The sequence below is a fragment of the Cyrtonyx montezumae genome, unplaced genomic scaffold, assembly GCF_038088225.1.
Source record: "Cyrtonyx montezumae isolate F1298 unplaced genomic scaffold, pur_monq_1.0 scaffold_0, whole genome shotgun sequence".
NCBI classification, from domain to species: Eukaryota; Metazoa; Chordata; class Aves; order Galliformes; family Odontophoridae; genus Cyrtonyx; species Cyrtonyx montezumae.
The window spans coordinates 22,355,737-22,376,251 of record NW_027071824.1 but is presented as its reverse complement, the minus strand read 5'-3'; the positions used below and the strand labels follow the sequence as shown (position 1 = coordinate 22,376,251).

The 20,515-nt window shown below is 34.8% G+C and overlaps 1 protein-coding gene across 2 annotated transcripts in view; it reads left to right on the top strand.

Moving 5' to 3' along the window:
• The window catches only part of FMN2 (formin 2), a 134,135-nt gene that overhangs the window by 25,011 nt on the left and 88,609 nt on the right, over positions 1–20,515 (top strand). Inside the window, exons 3-6 of one of the 2 annotated variants that reach the window (XM_065729825.1) lie at positions 1,635–1,779; positions 4,725–4,792; positions 14,647–14,679; positions 17,902–19,796. In XM_065729825.1, coding sequence (XP_065585897.1) covers positions 1,635–1,779; positions 4,725–4,792; positions 14,647–14,679; positions 17,902–19,796 — 2,141 coding nt within the window. The remainder of the gene's footprint in view (positions 1–1,634; positions 1,780–4,724; positions 4,793–14,646; positions 14,680–17,901; positions 19,797–20,515) is intronic. The other variant, XM_065729833.1, reaches the window with a different exon arrangement.

Below are 20,515 nucleotides of genomic sequence, written 5' to 3'. Positions count from 1 at the left end.
ACCATGCCTGGGAATAGTTTGTCCTCTGCTTATGTCAATATAATCAACAATCTATTGTCATTTTCTTTCATTTCTGTATAACCCTACATATAATCCAAGTGAAAACTGACTGTGATTACTTAGTTAACCCTCTGCAAAGATTGTTCTCCTTGTTCCTTGGACCATGTAAGGTTTCCAACTTTGAGCAATACAATGAGCAACAATATTTTTTTTTCAGTATGTTTCAGAAATATTTTCCTCAGTTTTTGGGATTTGGATGGGATAGAAAAGATAAATAGCAATATTTATCACCACTTCATTTTCTTTATTCAGTATCCACAGGTATCCCTCTCTCTCTTTCTCCTACTCCCATGTTACTGTAATTTAGACTGATGCCTGGAAATGTTTATCTTTTAAAAAGCAAAAAATGGTATTAACTGGATGAATGGAAAGTACCAAGTTACTGAAAAAATTGCATTAACCATGCCTGTTTGGATAGCAAGTGAGAAAAAGATAGCCAATAATGCTTTCTTCACTTAAAAGTCTAAGAAGAGAATCTGATGTAATTTTGTATAAGGATTTTTATCCTTTTATTTTTATCTTTATTCAGGGCCTGTTTATGAGTCTGGATTCTTATAATGTTTTTAATGCTGGCAAGATCTAATAAGCTGTTTTCCACTATATTTGCAGCAGACTTTTTCCTTTATAACCTGCATTTGCCTGTTCTAAGTAAGTTGTTTGGAACAGAATAAAGTTTTACCACTCTTATCGCAACTTATTTTCAATGAAATAGAAGCTAAGTCACATGGAGTAGAAATAGAAGTTACATGGGTTTTCTTCTTCCCTTGTGTCCATCTTCAGTATTTGATTAGGATCTACGTAAAATAAAATAAAAAAAGTTTAATATTGAGAATGAAATATGCACCAAAAGAGATTGCCAATACTGGACTAAGAGAAGAGCACGAAAGAGGGATCATATTTTGTGTAATTCCAGACTAAATGGATAAAATTCAAAGATACTGAAAAATGTGTTCGAATCTGACATCAGATGACTAAGAACACTTTAATTCGCTTCTAAAACTCACCTTTTTATCTTTGTCTCTATGAATACAGAAATGTGAATAATAAAAACATTATCAGAGTTGTAGGGAGTAAATATTTCAGTTGAGTTTATACTAAAAGGATCGTAAGAACACTCAGCTTCTCTTTTTCATTTGCAAACATGATATAAAATATAGATTATGAATTGAAGTATTTTTTCCTTTCAGAAATGTAAACATGCCCTGTTTAAAGTAATATTGTCATGCTGGAGAGAAACTTCTGTCTCTCAAAGAAAAGATGTTGGGGTTCCTTGCATGCTCTAAAAATGCTGAACTGTATCCTAGCCTCTTTTTGTGTTTGTAGATAAGTAAGTTTAGTTCTTCTATTGTTAATAGATGTTATTTCAAAATCAGAATATTCAGTTCTTTCAATATAGATTAATGTTTTATGTATTAATGTTGAAGTTTTTGCATGAGAGAGAGAATATAAAAAGAAACCTTCCTTGATATAGGGATGGATAATGAACTCTTTATGTTGGAAGCATGCTTTGATATTTTGATATTGTCTTTATATATGAATTCCTCAATTTTTTTTCCTTTTTTTATTAACCACAGCAAGACCAGCTTTATACTTGGGCTGCAGTTAGCCAACCTACACATTCATCAGATTACATTGAAGGAAGCTTTCCAAGGAGAATTCCATCTGTGTGGCCCCCACCCAAACCTCCGGATGAAGAACAAAGACAAGTTCAAGAAGCAGGTATACTTCTTGGATACAGACAAAATGTATATATGGCATGGGGGGAACTGCTGCCTTTTTGAATCCAAGTTACAAAGTTAAAATATTAACTTCTAACAGTTCTGATTTAGAATATCTTGGATTAGCATCACAAATAGTTAGTTAGCATGAATCTAATTAAAAAAAAAAAGCAAAAAATGTATGTTTGTTAGCAGTCAAGATGTGCACCTGGCATCTGCTGACTCACAGATTTTACCAGGTGTTGTGACCTTTGTTCAATTTCCTACCATTTTTTTTTCTCAATTTGATGAATTAAGTAATTGTTTCAACAGATCTCTTTATATTTCTTGTAGCATTAGGGTGGAGTTAATTTCAGATTTCCTTTTTTTTTTTTTTTTTTTGAGATCATTTCTTCTGGAACAAGAGCAAAATATTCCTCGCATGGGCGTTATTTGTTATAGCAATACTTCTTTTATCGCTATCACTTACTCCAACACTCACAAGCAAAATAAGTGATGCCAACAAAAAATGCAATGTTACTATATAATTCTGTTTATGCAGTGCCTTTTACCAAAGCAACTCTATTACTGGTCAAGGGAGCATTAATGCATACATGCATGTTACTGATGCTGTTCAGGGTGTGGGATGGTCTAGTACTGAACTATTACAATAGTCCATTTTTTTAAAATTGATGATACTTAACTATTATATTTTATTTGTATTCAATAAGAATTCTGCTATATGTGGTAACTGAATTCATTGCTTTGTTCTTTGGTTTGCTTTTCTTGGAGACTGAGCTAATGGATATGCAGCCAGAGTGACTGACTTTGAAAAAGAAAAAAGGAGTATTTTATTCATTTTTTTACTTCGAGATTTTAGCATGGCAGAGGCTAGTGCAAGTATACAATGAATCTGAAATTTCTAATGTCTAGATGAACAATGATTTAAAAATATTTTGAAATATATGATTTTACTTTTTTTAATAATGATAATGTTTTGAATATGTAGGTATAGACTTCCAAATATCTTCATTTTATACACTGTTTTCATCCTATGTTGTTCTATTTAATTATTCCTACTACACGTATGTAATGTGTACAGTATTTGTCTATTCCTTATCTTTGTCACTGCCCTATTATATGCTGCAAAAACTTTAAGCAAATAGAATTAGAGATGAAAAGGAAATTATGTATTGCTACCATTTATTTCTAAATGGAGCATAAATAGTTATCAATTTACTTTCAATTATTATTTCAAACTATTGAGGTTTTATCTATTGGTGTAAATTTGCCAAGTAATGAATGAAGTGAAAAGGAAAAATCAGATGTTCCAAATAAAACTCAGGTAAATAAATAAACTTCTTATTTGATTGTTTGTATATCTTCCATGTGGAAGAAAATGGAGGTGAATGATACTGTATGTGAATCCTGAAATATTCACACTTTTCTCGTGATATATGACTAAATATTTGCCCTTTGCTATGTGGAGGGGACAGGATTTTTATAAGGATTTAGATTTCTATATGAAGAGTAGCTGGTTTTTTTTCTTTCTATTTTTATTGTATACAATGTTAACATTGGAGACTACAGTTTATAAACAAAAACTTTTAACTAAGAAAAGAAATTCAGTTTGGAGTTTTGTTTTAATGCCCATTTTCCAGGAAAAAAATGTGGAGATAAGATAATATTAATAATTATATAATATTAAAGTATTATAAACTATATTGTAAATTGTATTTATTTCTATATATTATATGTAATGTTTGTTTATAAATACATAAGGTAATTTAGTGGCGAATTGTTTTGATGCTCATTAGGATTCTTATTAATTACTCTGAAATGGAAAACAATTGAAGAAAGAAGAGTTCTTGTTTTATCTTTCAGTGTAAATGGATAATGTGATCAAAGTCTTGCAAGTCAAATTAATGCTGTTTTTTAACCCAAATTGAACCCATAGTAAATTAGTTTTATAGCCTCGGTTTGAATGCCCTTAGCTCTGGGAAGCAATTTCTGTAGTGCACACAATAAGCATAAAGAGCTTTTTTGCATTACTGAGGTACCAGACAGAGGGAATAATATTATTTTGAGATTTCTCCTAATTTACTTTCTTTACTAAGGCCAATTGTCTTTCAAGTGCATTTTTAAAATATGAGTTTTACCTTTATCATTGTCTACCTCCTACTTGCCATCTCAAAACTTGTGACAGATCAGATCAGAAGGGCCATGTCAATGACATAGATGCCAATAGTAATCAACCTGCTTATGGGTTCTTGCAGCCTTTGCAGAAGAGAAGATTTTGGGGGGACCTCATTGCAGCAGTACTTAAAAAGAGATTATTAAAAGAGCTTTAAAGTAAAAATTGAGAAAAAATGTAGATTAGATGTTAGGAGGAGATTTCATGGGGCACTGGAAAATATTGCTCAGATAAGTTATGGATGGCCCCATCCCTGAATAAATTAAAGGTGGGATTGGATGGAGCCCTGGGCAGAATGACCTAGTGGTTGGCAACCCTGGCTGTTGCAGGACAATTGAACTGGAATGGTCTTTGAGATCTCTACCAACACCAGCTTTTCTGTGATTTTATGTCATACTTCTTAATGGGGCTAAATGTGAAGAATAATTGTGAGAATTATTGTTTAACCTTTGGTGGCAAGTAGATAATAAACCTGTAACTACCTACTTTTCTTTTAGTCAGAGATTTTGACATTCAAAATGGAGTTCATTGAAGTTTATGTATTATATTTTTAAAATTATACCATTTAATGTTGAATTTTAACAAAAAAAAAAAGTGGACAATGAGATCAGGCTGACTTTATGTATACAACTTTTAGAATTAATTTTAAGTGGATAATTAGATAACAGGATGGTTATGTTTTCTTAATTATCCTCTTTACATTAAAGCCTTAATATGCATTTTGGAAGACCAATGAATTATGTGTGTGTTTATATAATCTATGTTTTTTTCAGGTTCAGAGTTGAAATCTACTGTGCTAACAACAGAAAAGCAACACATAGATGATGTTCAGCAGGTACAGGTAAGGTCCCAACATAAGCATTCTAAGTAGCCTTTCTATTAAAAGGCTGGAAAAGTAGTACTTTGGATATTTATGCTGTTCCTGTCTTATGTAATGAATTTTCAACACGTGTTTTCAGTCTAAATTTTTCATTCAAAATCCTCATATGCTCCATTATTTATCTAGGGACAGAGATTAAATGTTCCTGCCTGCCTAAAATAATTATTGTCATTCAGAAGTAATGCTTTGTTCCAGAGACCTAACAGTAATGGTATCACTTAGAAGTAGTGAAAGAAGGTCTGGTTATATCAGTTACTCTACAGAAGTTTGTATGAATAATAGTGGCAATGATATATATATATATATATATATATATATATATTTATTATTATTATTTTTTTTTTTTCAGAGAGGGTTATAGCTGATCTATCTGCTCTCGTCAGCCACAGCCCTTCCTTGTATTTATGACTGTGCTTTGTAAAATTGATAATTGAATTTGTTTTTGAGGTAGAAAATAAGTAACATTTAATAACATACATTCTGGTCTTTGCTCAACTTGCCAATTTAATCTAGGTTCAAGCAGGGAATTTTATGAGCCTGGCTGGGGAGGTGTTTATTATCTGTATGTTTTAGTCTTTCCAAACATTTGAAGAGTTCTTCTACTTGATTACCTAAATTCTTCTCTCTCCATAATTAAGAACATTTAAAGACTAGAAATCATTATTTATATCACAACAATAGCCTACATTTCAATATCTTAAGCTTAAATTGTGTGGTATGCTTTTTTCTAATCCTACCCCAGTCACTTATCATGTTGTCTGATTAAGTCATTCCATTTGCTAGTGTTAGAGGTCTCCATCCTTCTTGTTCACTATTCATTTCACACAGCAATAATGTGAATTTCTTCCATTCTGTATTATTATTCATCAGTGAATAACAGCAGTAAGCATTCTTGTATGCATGATCACCTCATTGACAAGAAGTGCTTCCAAATTTTTTGTATTCTCTGGTTTACATTTAAAAGCAGAGTGGAGGAACCTTAATTTAGAAGATGAACATGGGTGAAAGTATTCTGAATTGTTTCAAACAGTTGAGAATATACGTGTATATATATTTTCACTGAAAACATACTTTTTTTTATATGTAATGGTAAAACTAACTTCTCTCATTGTTTGATGATACATCCTGTACCACAGTAAATTCATTCTTGTTATAGTTTGTACATTTTGTTTAAAGTGATACAATGCTATGAAATGTTTCTTCTAGCAACTTAGTGTGTCATTCTGTATCTAGTTTGTTCTTAAGTTTTATTTTTGAAGAAAGCAATCATTGGCTGTTCTTATTCAAGTAGATAATAACAAAGAATGGGAGACATAGCTTAAAATTTGAAACTGGTCAACTATGTTTACTCTCAAATTTCTTCCCTACCCTAACACTTCTCTCAAAAAGAATTTTCCACATTGTGTAAAAATAATTTGACGTGGTTGATAGAAACAAATGAAAGTGTAACATGGTGATTATTTATCTTACTTAATCTTAATAATCCGTTAATTAAATTCACTGCAAAGACTTTCAAAGTAAAAGTGCATGTTGCCTTGTCTCCCTCTTCCCCTCCACCCGTTATTTTCTCCACTGATTCTGCATTACTTTCCATCCTAAGGTGTTATTATTTATATATATAAATAATATCTCAAACATTTACTTCCTTCTATGATGTTAGACACAACTTTGTATTTTTTGATTCAATCTTCTAAAGTTTTAAGACTGCTCTTGTTCAGTCAAAAACTGCTGATTTACAAGAATCACAATTTAAAAAGAGGCTGTAGGAGAATACTTGTTTTTAGTCCAGAATTTGTTGAGCAGAGGGGGAAAATAAGACAAACTGGCAGCTGTTTCAAGTCTTAGTTTTAACTGTCAAAGAAGAGCAACAATGTCTTCTCTGTTTGTTCTGAGAAGACCATGTAATCTTTGTTAGACAGAACTCCTTCAGTGAAGAAGAGAAAAACTGAATGTTCTCATTTAGAAACTCGAACTTCAAACCTGATGTTTCAATTGGGCAGCTGTACTTTTGTGCAACAGCCAAGTTGTTCTCTGTTCTGCACTTCTGATCTTTTGTGGTACCATTGCAATTTCCCCTACATTTTAACTCAATTTTAGTTTGGTTTATTTTATTTATTTGGTAAAGTTGTAACAGACAGGAAATAAAAAAGCTTATAATGGTTAAAAAAATAAATTGTAAAGGCTAAGCTTGAGTAATGGGACATCACAGAACCAAAAACTTACATACTGTTTGACAGTCATCTAAATTTCTTGTTCTTCTGTACATCTTATTACCAAATCATTTTAGATTTCTGTAATCATGTGTCTGAACTATATCATGTCATCTCTGCTAAGTGCCTACTCAGCAGAAGTTTAGAAAGCAAGCCCTGACTACATGTATTTGAAGGTCAGAATTCTAATGTAATGAATTCTAATGTAATGTAATCATCTATTGAAGACGTCTGGTCTCCTGTCTCAGATCTGATTTCTAGCATTTTGGTTATATTGCAGTTTGCATTGAGTATTTAAGCTACTTTTACAGTGGAAAAATTTGCCAACCAAAAAAAAAACCTTATCCTTGTAGCATTTCAAGTTCAACTATTTACTTTTGCCTGGTTCACCTAGTTTCTACCAGAAAGTATCCCTCAACCAAAATTATATTCCTGCTTGAAATGCCATGTACTTAAACTAGTAGTAACAGCCAGACAGCATCTTGGCAGCTCTTAGGCCCTAAAAATGGATTTATGGTGCATAATTTGTTGGTGCACTTTCCAAAAATATCACAGGGAAACAATTCTAGCTTTAAAAACCTTAAATTATGTGATACATTTTACCGTGTTGAATAGTTTCTACTTTGAAACCATTGTAACTCTGACTCTTGGACTGTCCCCTTAAAATATTTCTAACTACTGCTATGCTTTGATGACAATTCCTTTATCTGCCTTTCAGGAGGAGTTTGTTGTTTTTTTTTTCTCTTTTGTACTCTAGTCTTTAACTACAAATTGTTATAACTCCTTCGGGTAATAACTTAGCAACTGCCGGGATGTTCTGATTTTTACAATAATATTAGAAAAAGAGTTGTGATATACTTTAATAGAAATATATGAGCAGTCTACCTTAAATATGAAAATATTCTTACTTTACATTACTATAAAATGTCACAACTCAGCTTTTTCTTGGAGGCATGAGTGTGACTCAAATCTTGTGACTGAAAGTTTAGAAAGATTATTCTTGGAGATCGAGGTGAGGCAAAGAAGATTTGTCTGAAATAGGGAAGTGATTATGCAGCAGCAAATAAAATAGAGATTTTTTTTTATAGGCAATCTTCTTATTTCTATGTAACAAAGCTCTCATCTGGACAAAGATACTGTAGATGAGACTGGTTAATAACTTTGCTTAATAGGAACTGGAGAAAGTAACTTTTTTCTGCTTACAAGGGAAAAGTTCCCATGCTGTGGCTTTTTTTTTTTTTTTAATGCAGCTTCAATTTTCGTGTTCTTTCTTGAACAAAAGTACGAATTTTCAGGAGATGTAATTGCCTTAATGAGAAGAGTACACATGAAACAAACTTCTTAGAAGTTTACCGTATGAATCAAATGATAATGAAATCTACCAATTGCATTTTGCAAAGTAAATGCTATAACTAGTGATCTGTCGTCATGAATAGTTAGATATTTTGTTTCAAAAACAAATGTCAGTTTAACCTTCCTACAACTTCATACTAGCATATTCCAATCACAGAAAACAAAAAGCTAGAAAAGGATTTAAGATTTTTTTAAATTGAATCTTTCCCAACATTACCAAGGTTTGTGTATTGGTCATGCCTTAACTATAATTTTACATTCAATATGTAATGTTACAGTTTGGGGCTTCTTCGCTTTAAGTTACCAAACATATGTAGGTGAAGTGTGTTTTCTTGTTAGCTTTAAGAATAAATTATGCATTATCAAAAATGTACAGGGAGAAAGCAATTTTTTTTTTGTGGCACAAGAAATTATAGAAATCTGGAACATATTACACTTACGGAGTCATAGGAACTGTACACGTGCAGAGCATTTTGCTTGGGCAGTAAAATGGAGTCTAATCTTTGTCAAACCTAACTCCAAGACACAGTAAGCAGAAATCTGGTATACTTGGTCTTTAATTGCTCAGGAAACACAGATTTTATGCAGAAGTTTCTCTATTTTATTGAGATATTTCTCATTTTCTTAGTATTAAAACCTATTCTTCAAGTTAAACATGCTCCAGTGGTCTGGTTTCCTCCATGGAAAGCCTAATGAGCACTAAGATTTTGTTGTTGTTGTTCTATAACTATAGTAGATAAATGGACTAAATGCTTTTTCATATGAAATTATTGGCTGTGTGTTACTGTTCTGTTCTTCAAGTTGAGACCCCAATATAATTTAAAGAAAGGTGTCAGTTCTTGTCTCTTCTTCCTCCTGCATGACCAGTAGCTGAGCTTTGTGGTTAAAGCACTGGATTCTGCTAGTGTCAGAAAGGCCCTGAAGGAAAGACGAGATCACAAGTAGAAATAGTAGAGCTGAGGTAAGAACCGTGTAAATAGACAGCCTGAAAGACGCCATAAAGAAGTCGACCTACTTAGCCACTAGATGGCAGTTAAGTATTTTTGAAGGGGTGCGCTGTGCACTGGTAAATCATTCTCAGTGGAGTCTTTAAAATACTCTGAGGTGAGAATACATATTTATTGGTCTGAAATGGTGTGTTTCTGGTAGTTAAGAAGCTAGCCTGTAAAAGGATATCCACATTTATTGTAATTAATTTTGTACAAAGTTTAATTAACTGGAGCATCTCCTAAGGCTAATAAGAACATACCCTAAAAGTAACAAAAATCCTGAAATATTAAATGTTCATAAAGCTCTATGCTGTCATTGTTACGGTGCTTTTTTTATTTTATGTTTTTGTTATTGTTGGTTATTAATCCTGGATTGAAAACTCATTTGATTGGTATAATTTACAAAACTGCTAGAAGGTAGATAATTGTAATCCTGAATATTTTCTAAACTTTTTTTATTTATTTCTGATGTTGGAGATAATAAAAAGTGAGGCCTTTTATTTTTATTTAATTATTAAATATTCATGGAGTATAAATCTCAGGCTCTGCATTTAAATAAAATAAATGGAATTTTATATGTCATGCCACTTTGGTAGGAAAGAAACCACAATTCTCAGAATAAATATTAATAGTTTGAATCATAAAGCCACTATTTGCTTCTTTAACAAGAACTAAATTTGGCATTTGGGAAGAAATAATAGCACATTTTTGCTCTCTCCCTACTGATCCTAGTGAGACTAAAATAAGTTTTTTTCTAATCTGTGTTCTTAATGTTCATTCTATAATGTTTTACCTGTATACTCATATAATTTTGAAAGCCATTTTATTGTTTTATGTCTTTGATACTTGGCAAGCTACCTCAATTAATGCAGTGAATAAATATAAAAATCACAGAGTATTTTAGGCCTGAAAAAACATAAGGAAGCTGATTTATTCAGTTATACTCCCACGAACACTTTTACCCAGGCAAGGCAAGCATAAATGTTTGGCTGTGTTTCTTAGGACTTTGCTCATCTCCTGGGATGGATCTGTGATAGGTGCTAGTATGTACTTCCTGCTTTGCCAAGTCAGTGGTAGACTTCTTCATTATGAAGAATTTCTTTATGATCACGTGCCACAGTTCTGATGTGACATCTTATAACAACTTAGGAGTTGCAAATATATGGTCTAAGGAACATAGATTTAAGTAACTCTTAGTTCTCTCATGAATGTTGATTAAAATAATTCTCAAAAAACTTCTGTATAAGTTCAGGTGTTTCATCAGTTTCTACAAAATGGATTTATATGAGAATATACGTAACAGAATATTAATTTTGCATAATGACCTTTCTACATTTTCCATTTTGTTAATGATTTATACTTTCAGGGAGGAAAAAGAAAAAAGAAAAAGACAATTCGTTGTCATTTTATATTCAAATGCTTTGAAAAGGAACACCAATATTAAAGTTCCAGAAAAAATAATGCCGGAACTGTGTGGTTGCAAATTCTGTACAATTGAAGTCGATCAAGATTTACAGACTTTCCTTACTTCTATCACAAATGACAAGGATAAAAAAAAGACAGATTTATTTTAAGTGTAGTTTTGTGGTGAAATTTAAAATCCTTGGCTATAATGTGTGTTTCTTATTCTTTCTCAAAATATAGATGACTGAAAGGGATAGGGTTTGTTTAGGAAGAGTTACATTTTGTATATATGTGTGTGTGACTCTGAGCACTGGTATGTCATTCTCTCTTGCTCTTTTACAGACTTATACAGACAATGCTAGCAAAGCATTGTCATTTCTTTGTGAGCGAGTGAACAGAAATGTATGACAGGCATAAATTTATATAGAAAATACAGATTTTACATACTTTTTTTTCATTTTAGAGGATATGTTGTTGTTATAATCAAAACCCAAAATTACAGATAAGATCACACACTCCCAACTGTTAAATTATTTGCTTTGTTTCAAATACTCATATTACTCTAAAGACAGTTTTTTTTTCTAATGACCATCATACCAAAAATTTTTACTTAAACTCTCAAAATATAATCAAAACACTGGATATGAGTTTTGTGACTTAGTGTATTTAATACTCTCATCTGAAATGATAAATTTTTGTTTTTATAGACCTTTCCAACTTTAAAGAGTTAGAGAAGCTGACTGGCTTCCAGCTCCTACCTTCAGCATATTTATGGATATGTTTGTGAAGACTGATTCCATCTCCCCAAACTTTTTCTTTAGTGAGTAGCAGGCTCATATTTCAGAGCAGTGAAGACTTATTCATCCCATTCTATGAAGAGTTACTCTTGCTGAGGGTGACTTTTGTTTGTTTTTTGTTGTTGTAGTTGTTGGTTTTTTTTTTGTTTGTTTGTTTTGTTTTGTTTTGTTTTTATTACTTTTGCTGCTAATTCTCTGAAGCCTGAAACAAAAGTGATATATGTGAGTCTCCCGTTTTGTGGTCTGGCTGAGCTTTTGTATAAAAAGGTCAAGCACTATGTAGAAGTATCAAACCCAGGCATTTGTATATCAGGATGTGGCAAATTTGACCTGTAAAATCGTTATCTTTTTTATTCCACCAGTACTGGACCATCAGGAAAAGAACTGGCGGAGTCACAAATTCAGGTTATATTCACATCTACATTTGGGTAATAGATTCCTCACTTTCTATTTCTATTATAAAAACTAGTATAGTTCCTGGAAGAGAAGAATACAGAAATAACAGAAAAAGGTACAATAAACAGCAGCACCTACACAGGGTGCTCAACCGTTTACAGATGGAGTGAAAGTTGTTTTTTTTTTCCTTTGTATTAAAAAAAAAAAAGCCTTGTTTAAACAAGTTCAGCTTTTCAGCTTCTTTCTATATATGCCAATTTACTAATGTTCCAAGGTATGCCAGATTTCATTGTTTTAACACAATGAGATGGTTGGTTTTCTTGGCTCTGATAAATAGAAAAATTTTTAGACTCACAGTGAAAATAGTGTAGAAAACCATTTCCTTTCTTCTATTACTTATCTTGGTTATTTTTCTTTGTCAAAAATAATCCACAACAGTTTTTATCCCACTTTACAGAAGTTCTTGACTCCCAAGGCACCTGCTGTGCTGCTCACTGGACTGATAGCATAGATGCCTAGGTTTCAGTTCTCTCTTCAGCTATGAAAAGATCTGAGTGCAACTGTTCTATTATAGCAATGTTTGTGATAAACTGCAGAGCACTTAAGGAGACAGTAGAAATAGACACCTCTGTTTATTTGTTTTAGTTTTTCCCTATTCTCTGTTACACACCTATTTTACACTGGTAAGTGACAGAACACTTAAATCATTTTCTGGAATGATTGGAGCTAGATGGAGTATGCTATTTTGAAGGTATTTGTACAGACCTGAAGTAGTATAGAAGACAGTAATTACACTTGACCACTGTGTTGCTTCTGGTGTGATCAGTGGTTCAGTAAGGTTTTATTTTATTTCCTTTAGTAAGCAAAAACTCTTGAGGCTCCTATTGTTATAGAACTTACTGAACTTCACGAAGAGCCTTACATTCATAGAGAACTTTGCAAGTTTTCAACTTTGATGCATCTTCAGTTTACTGACTAAAAATGAGAACAGGAAAGAAGTGGATTCTGAAGTGTGCTTAGCCCAGGGATAAAGCATTCAGACAACTGCTTGGGAACAGATACTTGAAGAAATTGGATCTGAAAAAACTGCTTTCTTATCTCTAGCCTTAGAAGTTAGCGTTCAGAATGAACACATCTTTGGTCATAGGTCTATTTTACCTGCTGAATCTACACTTGCTTATTTAACTTATTTAATTGTGTTTTTGTAATTTGGGAATTCGTATGTTTTGCCATCTGTAATAGGATATGATAACTTTTCAGCTGATTACAGACTTAGCTTATCAGCTTAGGAAGAACTAGAATCAAATCAAACAGATCACTTCAGGCAGGGCAGAGCTTACGCTTTCTAGAGATTGCTTGTTAAGTGTTTTCTGGGGACCTGTGCACCATATTTCGTTGTGGTTGTAGGAAAAAACATGGGGTATAGATTAAACTAATGTGCACTCTTTGTCCCCATACACACACCTTCAATACAGTAAAATCTTCTCAGAAGATAAATGATTTACTTGTCTGAGGAAGAAAGCAGTATGCAATACTAATTCTCCTTTGGTGGTTCTCCCTGCATCCGTTGTCATGTTTACCAGTTATAAACTCAATTTCTACAATTGTCAAACTAAAATATCACAATGACTTTTGAGGATGAAGTGAAACATAAGAATCAGTTAGATGGGTACTGTGTTGTTTGAATGCAAGTGACCATCAGTATTTCTCTTGACAATAGCTGTAGCATGGAGGATTTTTGTTAGCATTATGTCTCCTTTCCTTAAGATTGGTTGGAAAGAACGTCCTTCCATACAACTGGATGCTGCTAGTGCCATGTGCTGACATATTGAAAGACCTTAAGAGATCTTTGGTTTGGCCATCTTAGTCCATCTTATGTATGTGCTTCTGTTTCAAGAGAATGGATACAATCAGGTAGCAACGCAATTAGTACTTTCAGTGAAACCAAAGGAAAAAAAGTAAAAAGGGGAAAGGGGCAAAAAAACATATAATTCTGTCATTGAAGTGTGAATTCCACATAGAACAGCACAGTGTCTCTGCGTAAAACATAAGTGAATGCAAAAAATGCGTGTATATTTGAGACTATATCTATATATAGAGAGAGACAATAAATATATTTTCCAATACAAATAGGAGATTTTTTAAAAGTATGCTTAGACTCTTGCTAAATTTTGAATTTGTTTTTTTATTATTATTCCCTGGCTGGGAATTTTTTATCAAATGTTCATCTGAGAAATCTGATTCATCAGAAGAGGTAGCTGCTATGTGAACTTTTACGTGATTGACACTGGACATGTTTTATCCACATAGATCAGCTTTTCTGCTGATGTGTGTGTGTGCAAGCATGAGAAGATTAGAATGGGTTGGCTGTAATGTACAGGCTGTTTGTACATGTGCAGATTCAAGTATACAAACTTTTACACAGCAAGCAGTATCTGTTGGATACTGCATGCACATAAGTCTGTCATTACAAGAAAAGCACAGTTAGGGCAGCTGTCCCATATTTAGCCAACACATTGCATATGGAATGTATAGAACTTGTTGAGGAATGCTGAGCACCATTCTATACTCGTACACCTGTGGATTTTTTTCCTACTCGCGGCTTTCACACGATTCATCTGGATAAAGAAAGGCTTAAGCTTCCACCTTTCTTTCTTTCTTTACAGAAAGAAGACTGTTCCACAGTACCTGGGTCCTGGGTAAGAACTCTAGGCAAGACAGAGTTCCCACATATTGCTTTTAAAACCCGTAGGTTTCTGCAGTGGAATTGTACTTTGGGTGAAAAAAAATGGAATTTCTTTTATGATGTACATTTTTTAACTTGATATTCAGGTTCTTATCAACGGCTTTTTACCATCTTTTATATATACCAAAAAATAAATCCTCTCTTGCTTGTTTTTCTAATGAATGATCAAATTTTTAGTTCTGATCACTCATGGGTTATTTTTTGTTTGTTTGTTTTGATTTATTACTTGATTTGGTTGTTCTATGAATTTCCTTTATTATTGGAAATGTGCTGTTATTATGTTTCTTTGATAGAACTCAGGATTTAAAGCAAAAAAAAAAAATTTTCAAGAGAGAGATTTTAAACTTCATGCTGTAGGGAAGGCAGAAATCTAATGAAACTAGTCTGAGGACGTCCTCTTTTTATCTAGAATAATTCCTGAGGCATATAAACATGGATTTTTTTCTGTTTCTGAACCAAATAAATTTGGGATCAGTGCAGTATGTTGTTTTTTCAGCATTCATAGCAAGGACTTCTATGTTCATATAAGTCTTTTGTGTTTCTATGTGAGAAACTGGATGTAATTGTGATTCTTACATAATAAGGTAACAGTAAGTGAATACGATTGTTTGAAATACACAATTTTTCCGCTGCCATTGAGATATGGTACTAGGGCTTGAAGTCAAAAGTCACTTTAGTACATCAAAGCATTTTTGTTACTTGTCTTCGATTACTTAATCATGCCGCTTGACTGCCCTCTTAGGAAACAAAAAACAAAAACAAAAACAACAAAATAATAAACAAAACACTTTTCTTGAAGGAACTTGCATAATCTACAGAGTAAAATCTCCTCAGAGTAAAACACTGATTTCTAGATTTTCCTTGTAGCTCATGTTGCATTTCAGGATTCAAGGATTACCTCTTGTGAAAAAATTTTATCAAATCTGAATAAATTAGTTTTTAATACAGTCAACTCTTCTGAGAGCAGCTGTCATTAAGGTAAATCTCTTCAGAACCATGTTTAATCCTGCTGGCTTTTTCTTTTTCATGGCAAGAATAAATTTTCCAATTCAATTAGACTTAGAAACCTGTATCTGTCACAACTGTTGGTAGATTATTTTAGTTTTAGAATTTAATTTTAAGAGAGTTAGAGTCTGGAGAAACTGGATCTTTTCTCAAATAACTGAAAATAAATATGTGACCTTAGTAAACCTAGAAATACATTTCTTCTGATAGTGTTTTCTGAAGAATTTATAGGACTTGATACTGTGTTTGCAGGTGACTGGTAGTGGGAATAAGAGGAGATGAAACACAAAGATAATAGCATATTTGTCTTTTTCCTTTATAATGAAGTTCTTCAACAAAACTGTTGCCGATACAAATACTAAGCTATTAACAGAAATGGAGTGTATCACAAGCAGTCTGTAAAGGAAATATTTTTAACACTTTTTCCTGGTTATGTTTGTTAATATGTCTATGTGAATTCCTCCACTATTCATCAAAAATCTTTTATGTTCTGTTTTTACATTTCTATTCAAAGTTGGTTGGAAAAACAAGTTCAAATACATGACTTTCAGGTCAAACTGCAATTCCAGAACATTCAGACAACGTAGAAGATTTAATTTTGATAAAGCAGATTCAAAATTGCGAAATTCAATATTTTCTTTAAGTGTAGTAGCTGCTGCTTTTTAATTTTGAGATTGCTTTAGGACAGCTGGAAAACTCTAAGATAAGTATGAAATTGAAATCTTATGTTTAAAAGGTAATTTTGTGCAGAAAAAAAAAGTATTAATGAACATGTATTCTATTAATAGTCACCAGCTGGAAGTTACATCTTCATTTTCCAGAAAGAAAATTGGCTTTTACATGTATGTCAAAGGCTGAGATGAAAAACATCATCTTCCTGAAACAAATCAATTAGTAAATCAGGTATTGTATGCTTATTTGTAGGCTTCTTTGTAAGACTAGTAAAATCTGAATATTTGAAAGATTCCCTGTGAAATAAGCCTACAGTCTGATCCATGCAGTTTGCTTTCATGGAAGTGTAAAAGGCACCGAACTGTTTAGCCATAACCACCTGCAAAGCCTGTTGCGTGACAAACTTAATCTAAATGCTTGAAGTGCTGATGCTGGTGACTAATATTTCAAATTAAAAACAAATAACAATGAAGAATAGTATAAAGTAAACTGGTATAACTAGGAAAAAAATATTTTAAGGCTTTGTATTGTAGTGTCACTTCTGTTCTATATACTGTTCAACATTCCTGAATAAGCACTAATGGATGTTTTTGGACTGTTTCTTCTTTTGGTACCTTTTGATAAAGCACATACCCATTGCATTTAGTAGTTTTTTTTTTTTTCCTGATATTTAAGAATGTAAGAAATACTGTGCTGTTAAAGGTTCATAGATTCTCTACTTAGTGTACTGAAGGCAGAATCAGATGTTTGAGAAAAAGAGATTAAAAATATGAAAGCTGTCAGTCATAGAATAACTGATCTTGGCAAGAAGCTTTTCAGTTTAACTCATTTAGTTTGTCACATGGCAGGGGAGATTCAAATTTTAGGTGGGAGGAAAGTTCTCTCCTAAGTTTGTCATCTTTCTTTCCCAAGTATTTGAATGGAAAGAAGCATTATTATTCTCTATTTTGAGATTCGTTTCTTTCAAAAAGTAAACATTAAATATGTTCTGCATTCCTAGTTTTTGTTTTATCACTAATGTGTATATATTCAAACCCAGCAGTAGGAAGTATTTGAGTCTGTTATGCACACCCCTTTGAAGAAATGCTTAACATATTTCCAGATGACAGAATTAAAGTGTTGCAGTGCCCTCCCACCATCATAGGTGTGTATCAATGTGTACACATGCACTTAAAGCACTTTTACTCAGCGGTTGATTGTTTCCTTGGTTAGGCTATGAGAGGAGAGAATTGCCTCTGGAATTTTGCTTTTCCAACTGTAATCAGTCTGCTCATACTGATGAAGGTAGATTCATACTGTAGCAAGTCATTTTCCTAAACTGTTTTCTTCCATGGTAAGATACATCTATTCAAAATGATACCTGCTCTTAAAGGCCTGTCAAAACTGGCTTACCTCTGAAGCTCTGGAACACTAATATTCTTTGTCAAAATCTTTTTTATGTATAATAGTAATGAACGTTATCTTGTTTGTGTTTAGTATATGTTCTTTTCTCTTAAAGGATGACTTTGAAGTGAAATCTGAGGAGCGTGCCAGTGTCATCCAGCAGCTTGAGCAAACTATTGAGGATCTGAGGACTAAAATTGCAGAACTAGAGAAGCAGTTCCCAGCCACGGAAGTACAGACTACTGAGAGGGAGCAGGAAACTGAACATGTGCATACGGCCTGCAGGGAACTCAGTAGTGTGACTCTTCAAGCAAATGGAAAGAAGACTGTGTCCAGAACTGTGTCAAAAGCAAGATCTGTACAAACGTCGCCAACAGAAGATTATTCAATACACACAATGCCTTCAGCCAATGCACTGCCACTGCCTCCTTCACCACTGCACTTGGAAAGCAGAAAAAGTGAAGAGCCATCTGAAAAATTGCCAGCTCTAGAATTACAGCCTACGTTTTGTTCTGAAATCTCATTAATTCTGTCACCGAAGTTAATCTCGGTGCCGCTGGATGCAAGCCAATCAGTACAGACTGCTACACAGTCACCTCTTCCAGGACCCAAAACTAATTTGTCCTTTGCATTTGAAGGCGAGACTGAATTTTCTGCTGCTCATCAAACAATAGATAATAGAAATGTGACTTGTAGCGAACATTCCCCTTCTTTGCCCCCAGAGCCCACATGTAGCATTCCCTCATCGAAATCAGCCACTGAACTTGCTGCTCCTGTTCCTGGGGTGCATGGCTCTTCCGTCACTGCACCCACGCCCACAGTAGGAGTACCACTTCCACCACCCCTGCCTGGCTCAGGACTCCCTCTGCCTTTTGCTAGCCCAGCAACGTTACGCCTGGACCAGTCTTTGCCTGGTGTAACGATAGCACCCCAACAGCTGCTGCCACCACCACCACCTCCTCCTCCTTTGCCAAATGCGGAGATACCAGTGTTGCCTCCAGCTCCCTCTCTCCCATGCACTGGAGTTCCACCTCCACCTCTGCCACCACCTCTTCCAGGAGCAGGAGTCCCACTCCTGCCTTCTGGCTGGGGCATCCCACCACCTCCACCACCACCACCTTTACCTGCAGCTGGTATCCCTCCCCCACCTCCTTCTCTGCCTGGCCTGGAAATGCCACCTCCACCCACAGCACCACCTTTATCTGGAGTGGGAGTGCCACCACTTCCTCCACCTCTGCCTGGAGGAGCCATCCCACCATTTCCTCCTCCACCACCACCCTTGCCTTGTGCAGGTTCCCCTTCACTACAACCACCTCCTCCCCCTCCTCTACCTGGCGTGGGGGTGCCTCCTCCACCCCCTCCTCTACCTGGCGTGGGGGTGCCTCCTCCACCCCCTCCTCTACCTGGCGTGGGGGTGCCTCCTCCACCCCCTCCTCTACCTGGCGTGGGGGTGCCTCCTCCACCCCCTCCTCTACCTGGCGTGGGGGTGCCTCCTCCACCCCCTCCTCTACCTGGCGTGGGGGTGCCTCCTCCACCCCCTCCTCTACCTGGCGTGGGGGTGCCTCCTCCACCCCCTCCTCTACCTGGCGTGGGGGTGCCTCCTCCACCCCCTCCTCTACCTGGCGTGGGGGTGCCTCCTCCACCCCCTCCTCTACCTGGCGTGGGGGTCCCTCCTCCACCCCCTCCTCTACCTGGCGTGGGGGTCCCTCCTCCACCCCCTCCTCTACCTGGCGTGGGGGTCCCTCCTCCACCCCCTCCTCTACCTGGGTGTGGGATGCCACCTGCAGCCCCACCACCTTTGCCTGGAGAAGCAGCACCCCTTCCACCACCAGCTCAAGGAAGTGCCTATACAGCAGTCCCACAAGTTGGTGGATTTCTTCCTCCACCATTACCATCTGGTTTATTTGCAATGGGTATGAATCAAGAGAAAGGGAGCAGGAAACAAGTGATAGAGCCTTCTCGACCAATGAAGCCTCTTTATTGGACAAGAATTCAGCTCCATAGTAAAAGGTAAGTTATATAGTTGTGAAGAGTATTTTTGCCATCTTCATAGTATCATGTTATGAGCAAAAGGATTTATTTATGATTATGCTGATCTTTAAGAGAGACTTAAGAGCAACCAGAATTTTCATTTTTAGTTGAGTATTTAAAAAGGGTGTCTATTCCATTTATAAGTACATAAACTTTGAGTGGCATTATTTACTCATGAAAGCTCTTATAAGAGTGTTTTCTGCTGTCATGTAGAGTTACATAACATATCTCAATCAGAAGTCCTGGGGTAATTGTACATCAATAACATTTCTATTAACTGTTTTTTACCACTGTACTTGTGTTCTCCCCACTGAGCTTTCAAGATAGAGCTGATCTTCCTCTTGAGCAAGTGTGAACAAATTTTGCTAGTGTTTTTCTTCCAGATGAATGTATGCTGAAGAGTTTTTATTCTTCTCATCTTAGTCATGTGTCCTAGAAACTAGAAATATTTTCTTTACACTTTGTACATTTAGCAGACAAATTCAAACCATAGGCTTTTTTAAATTATTATTTATTTATTCATTTATTTATTTATTTTTGTAGCATGGTAGCATAATTCTCTTGTAGCTCTTATTAACTGATATGATACTGAAATACTTAGGTTTGGTTGTTGATGGTTTTCATTTGTTTGTAAAGTATAATTCTTGGTCATGAAAAAAACTGATTCTTTATTAGTCTTTTATTTCCCTCAGAGTACT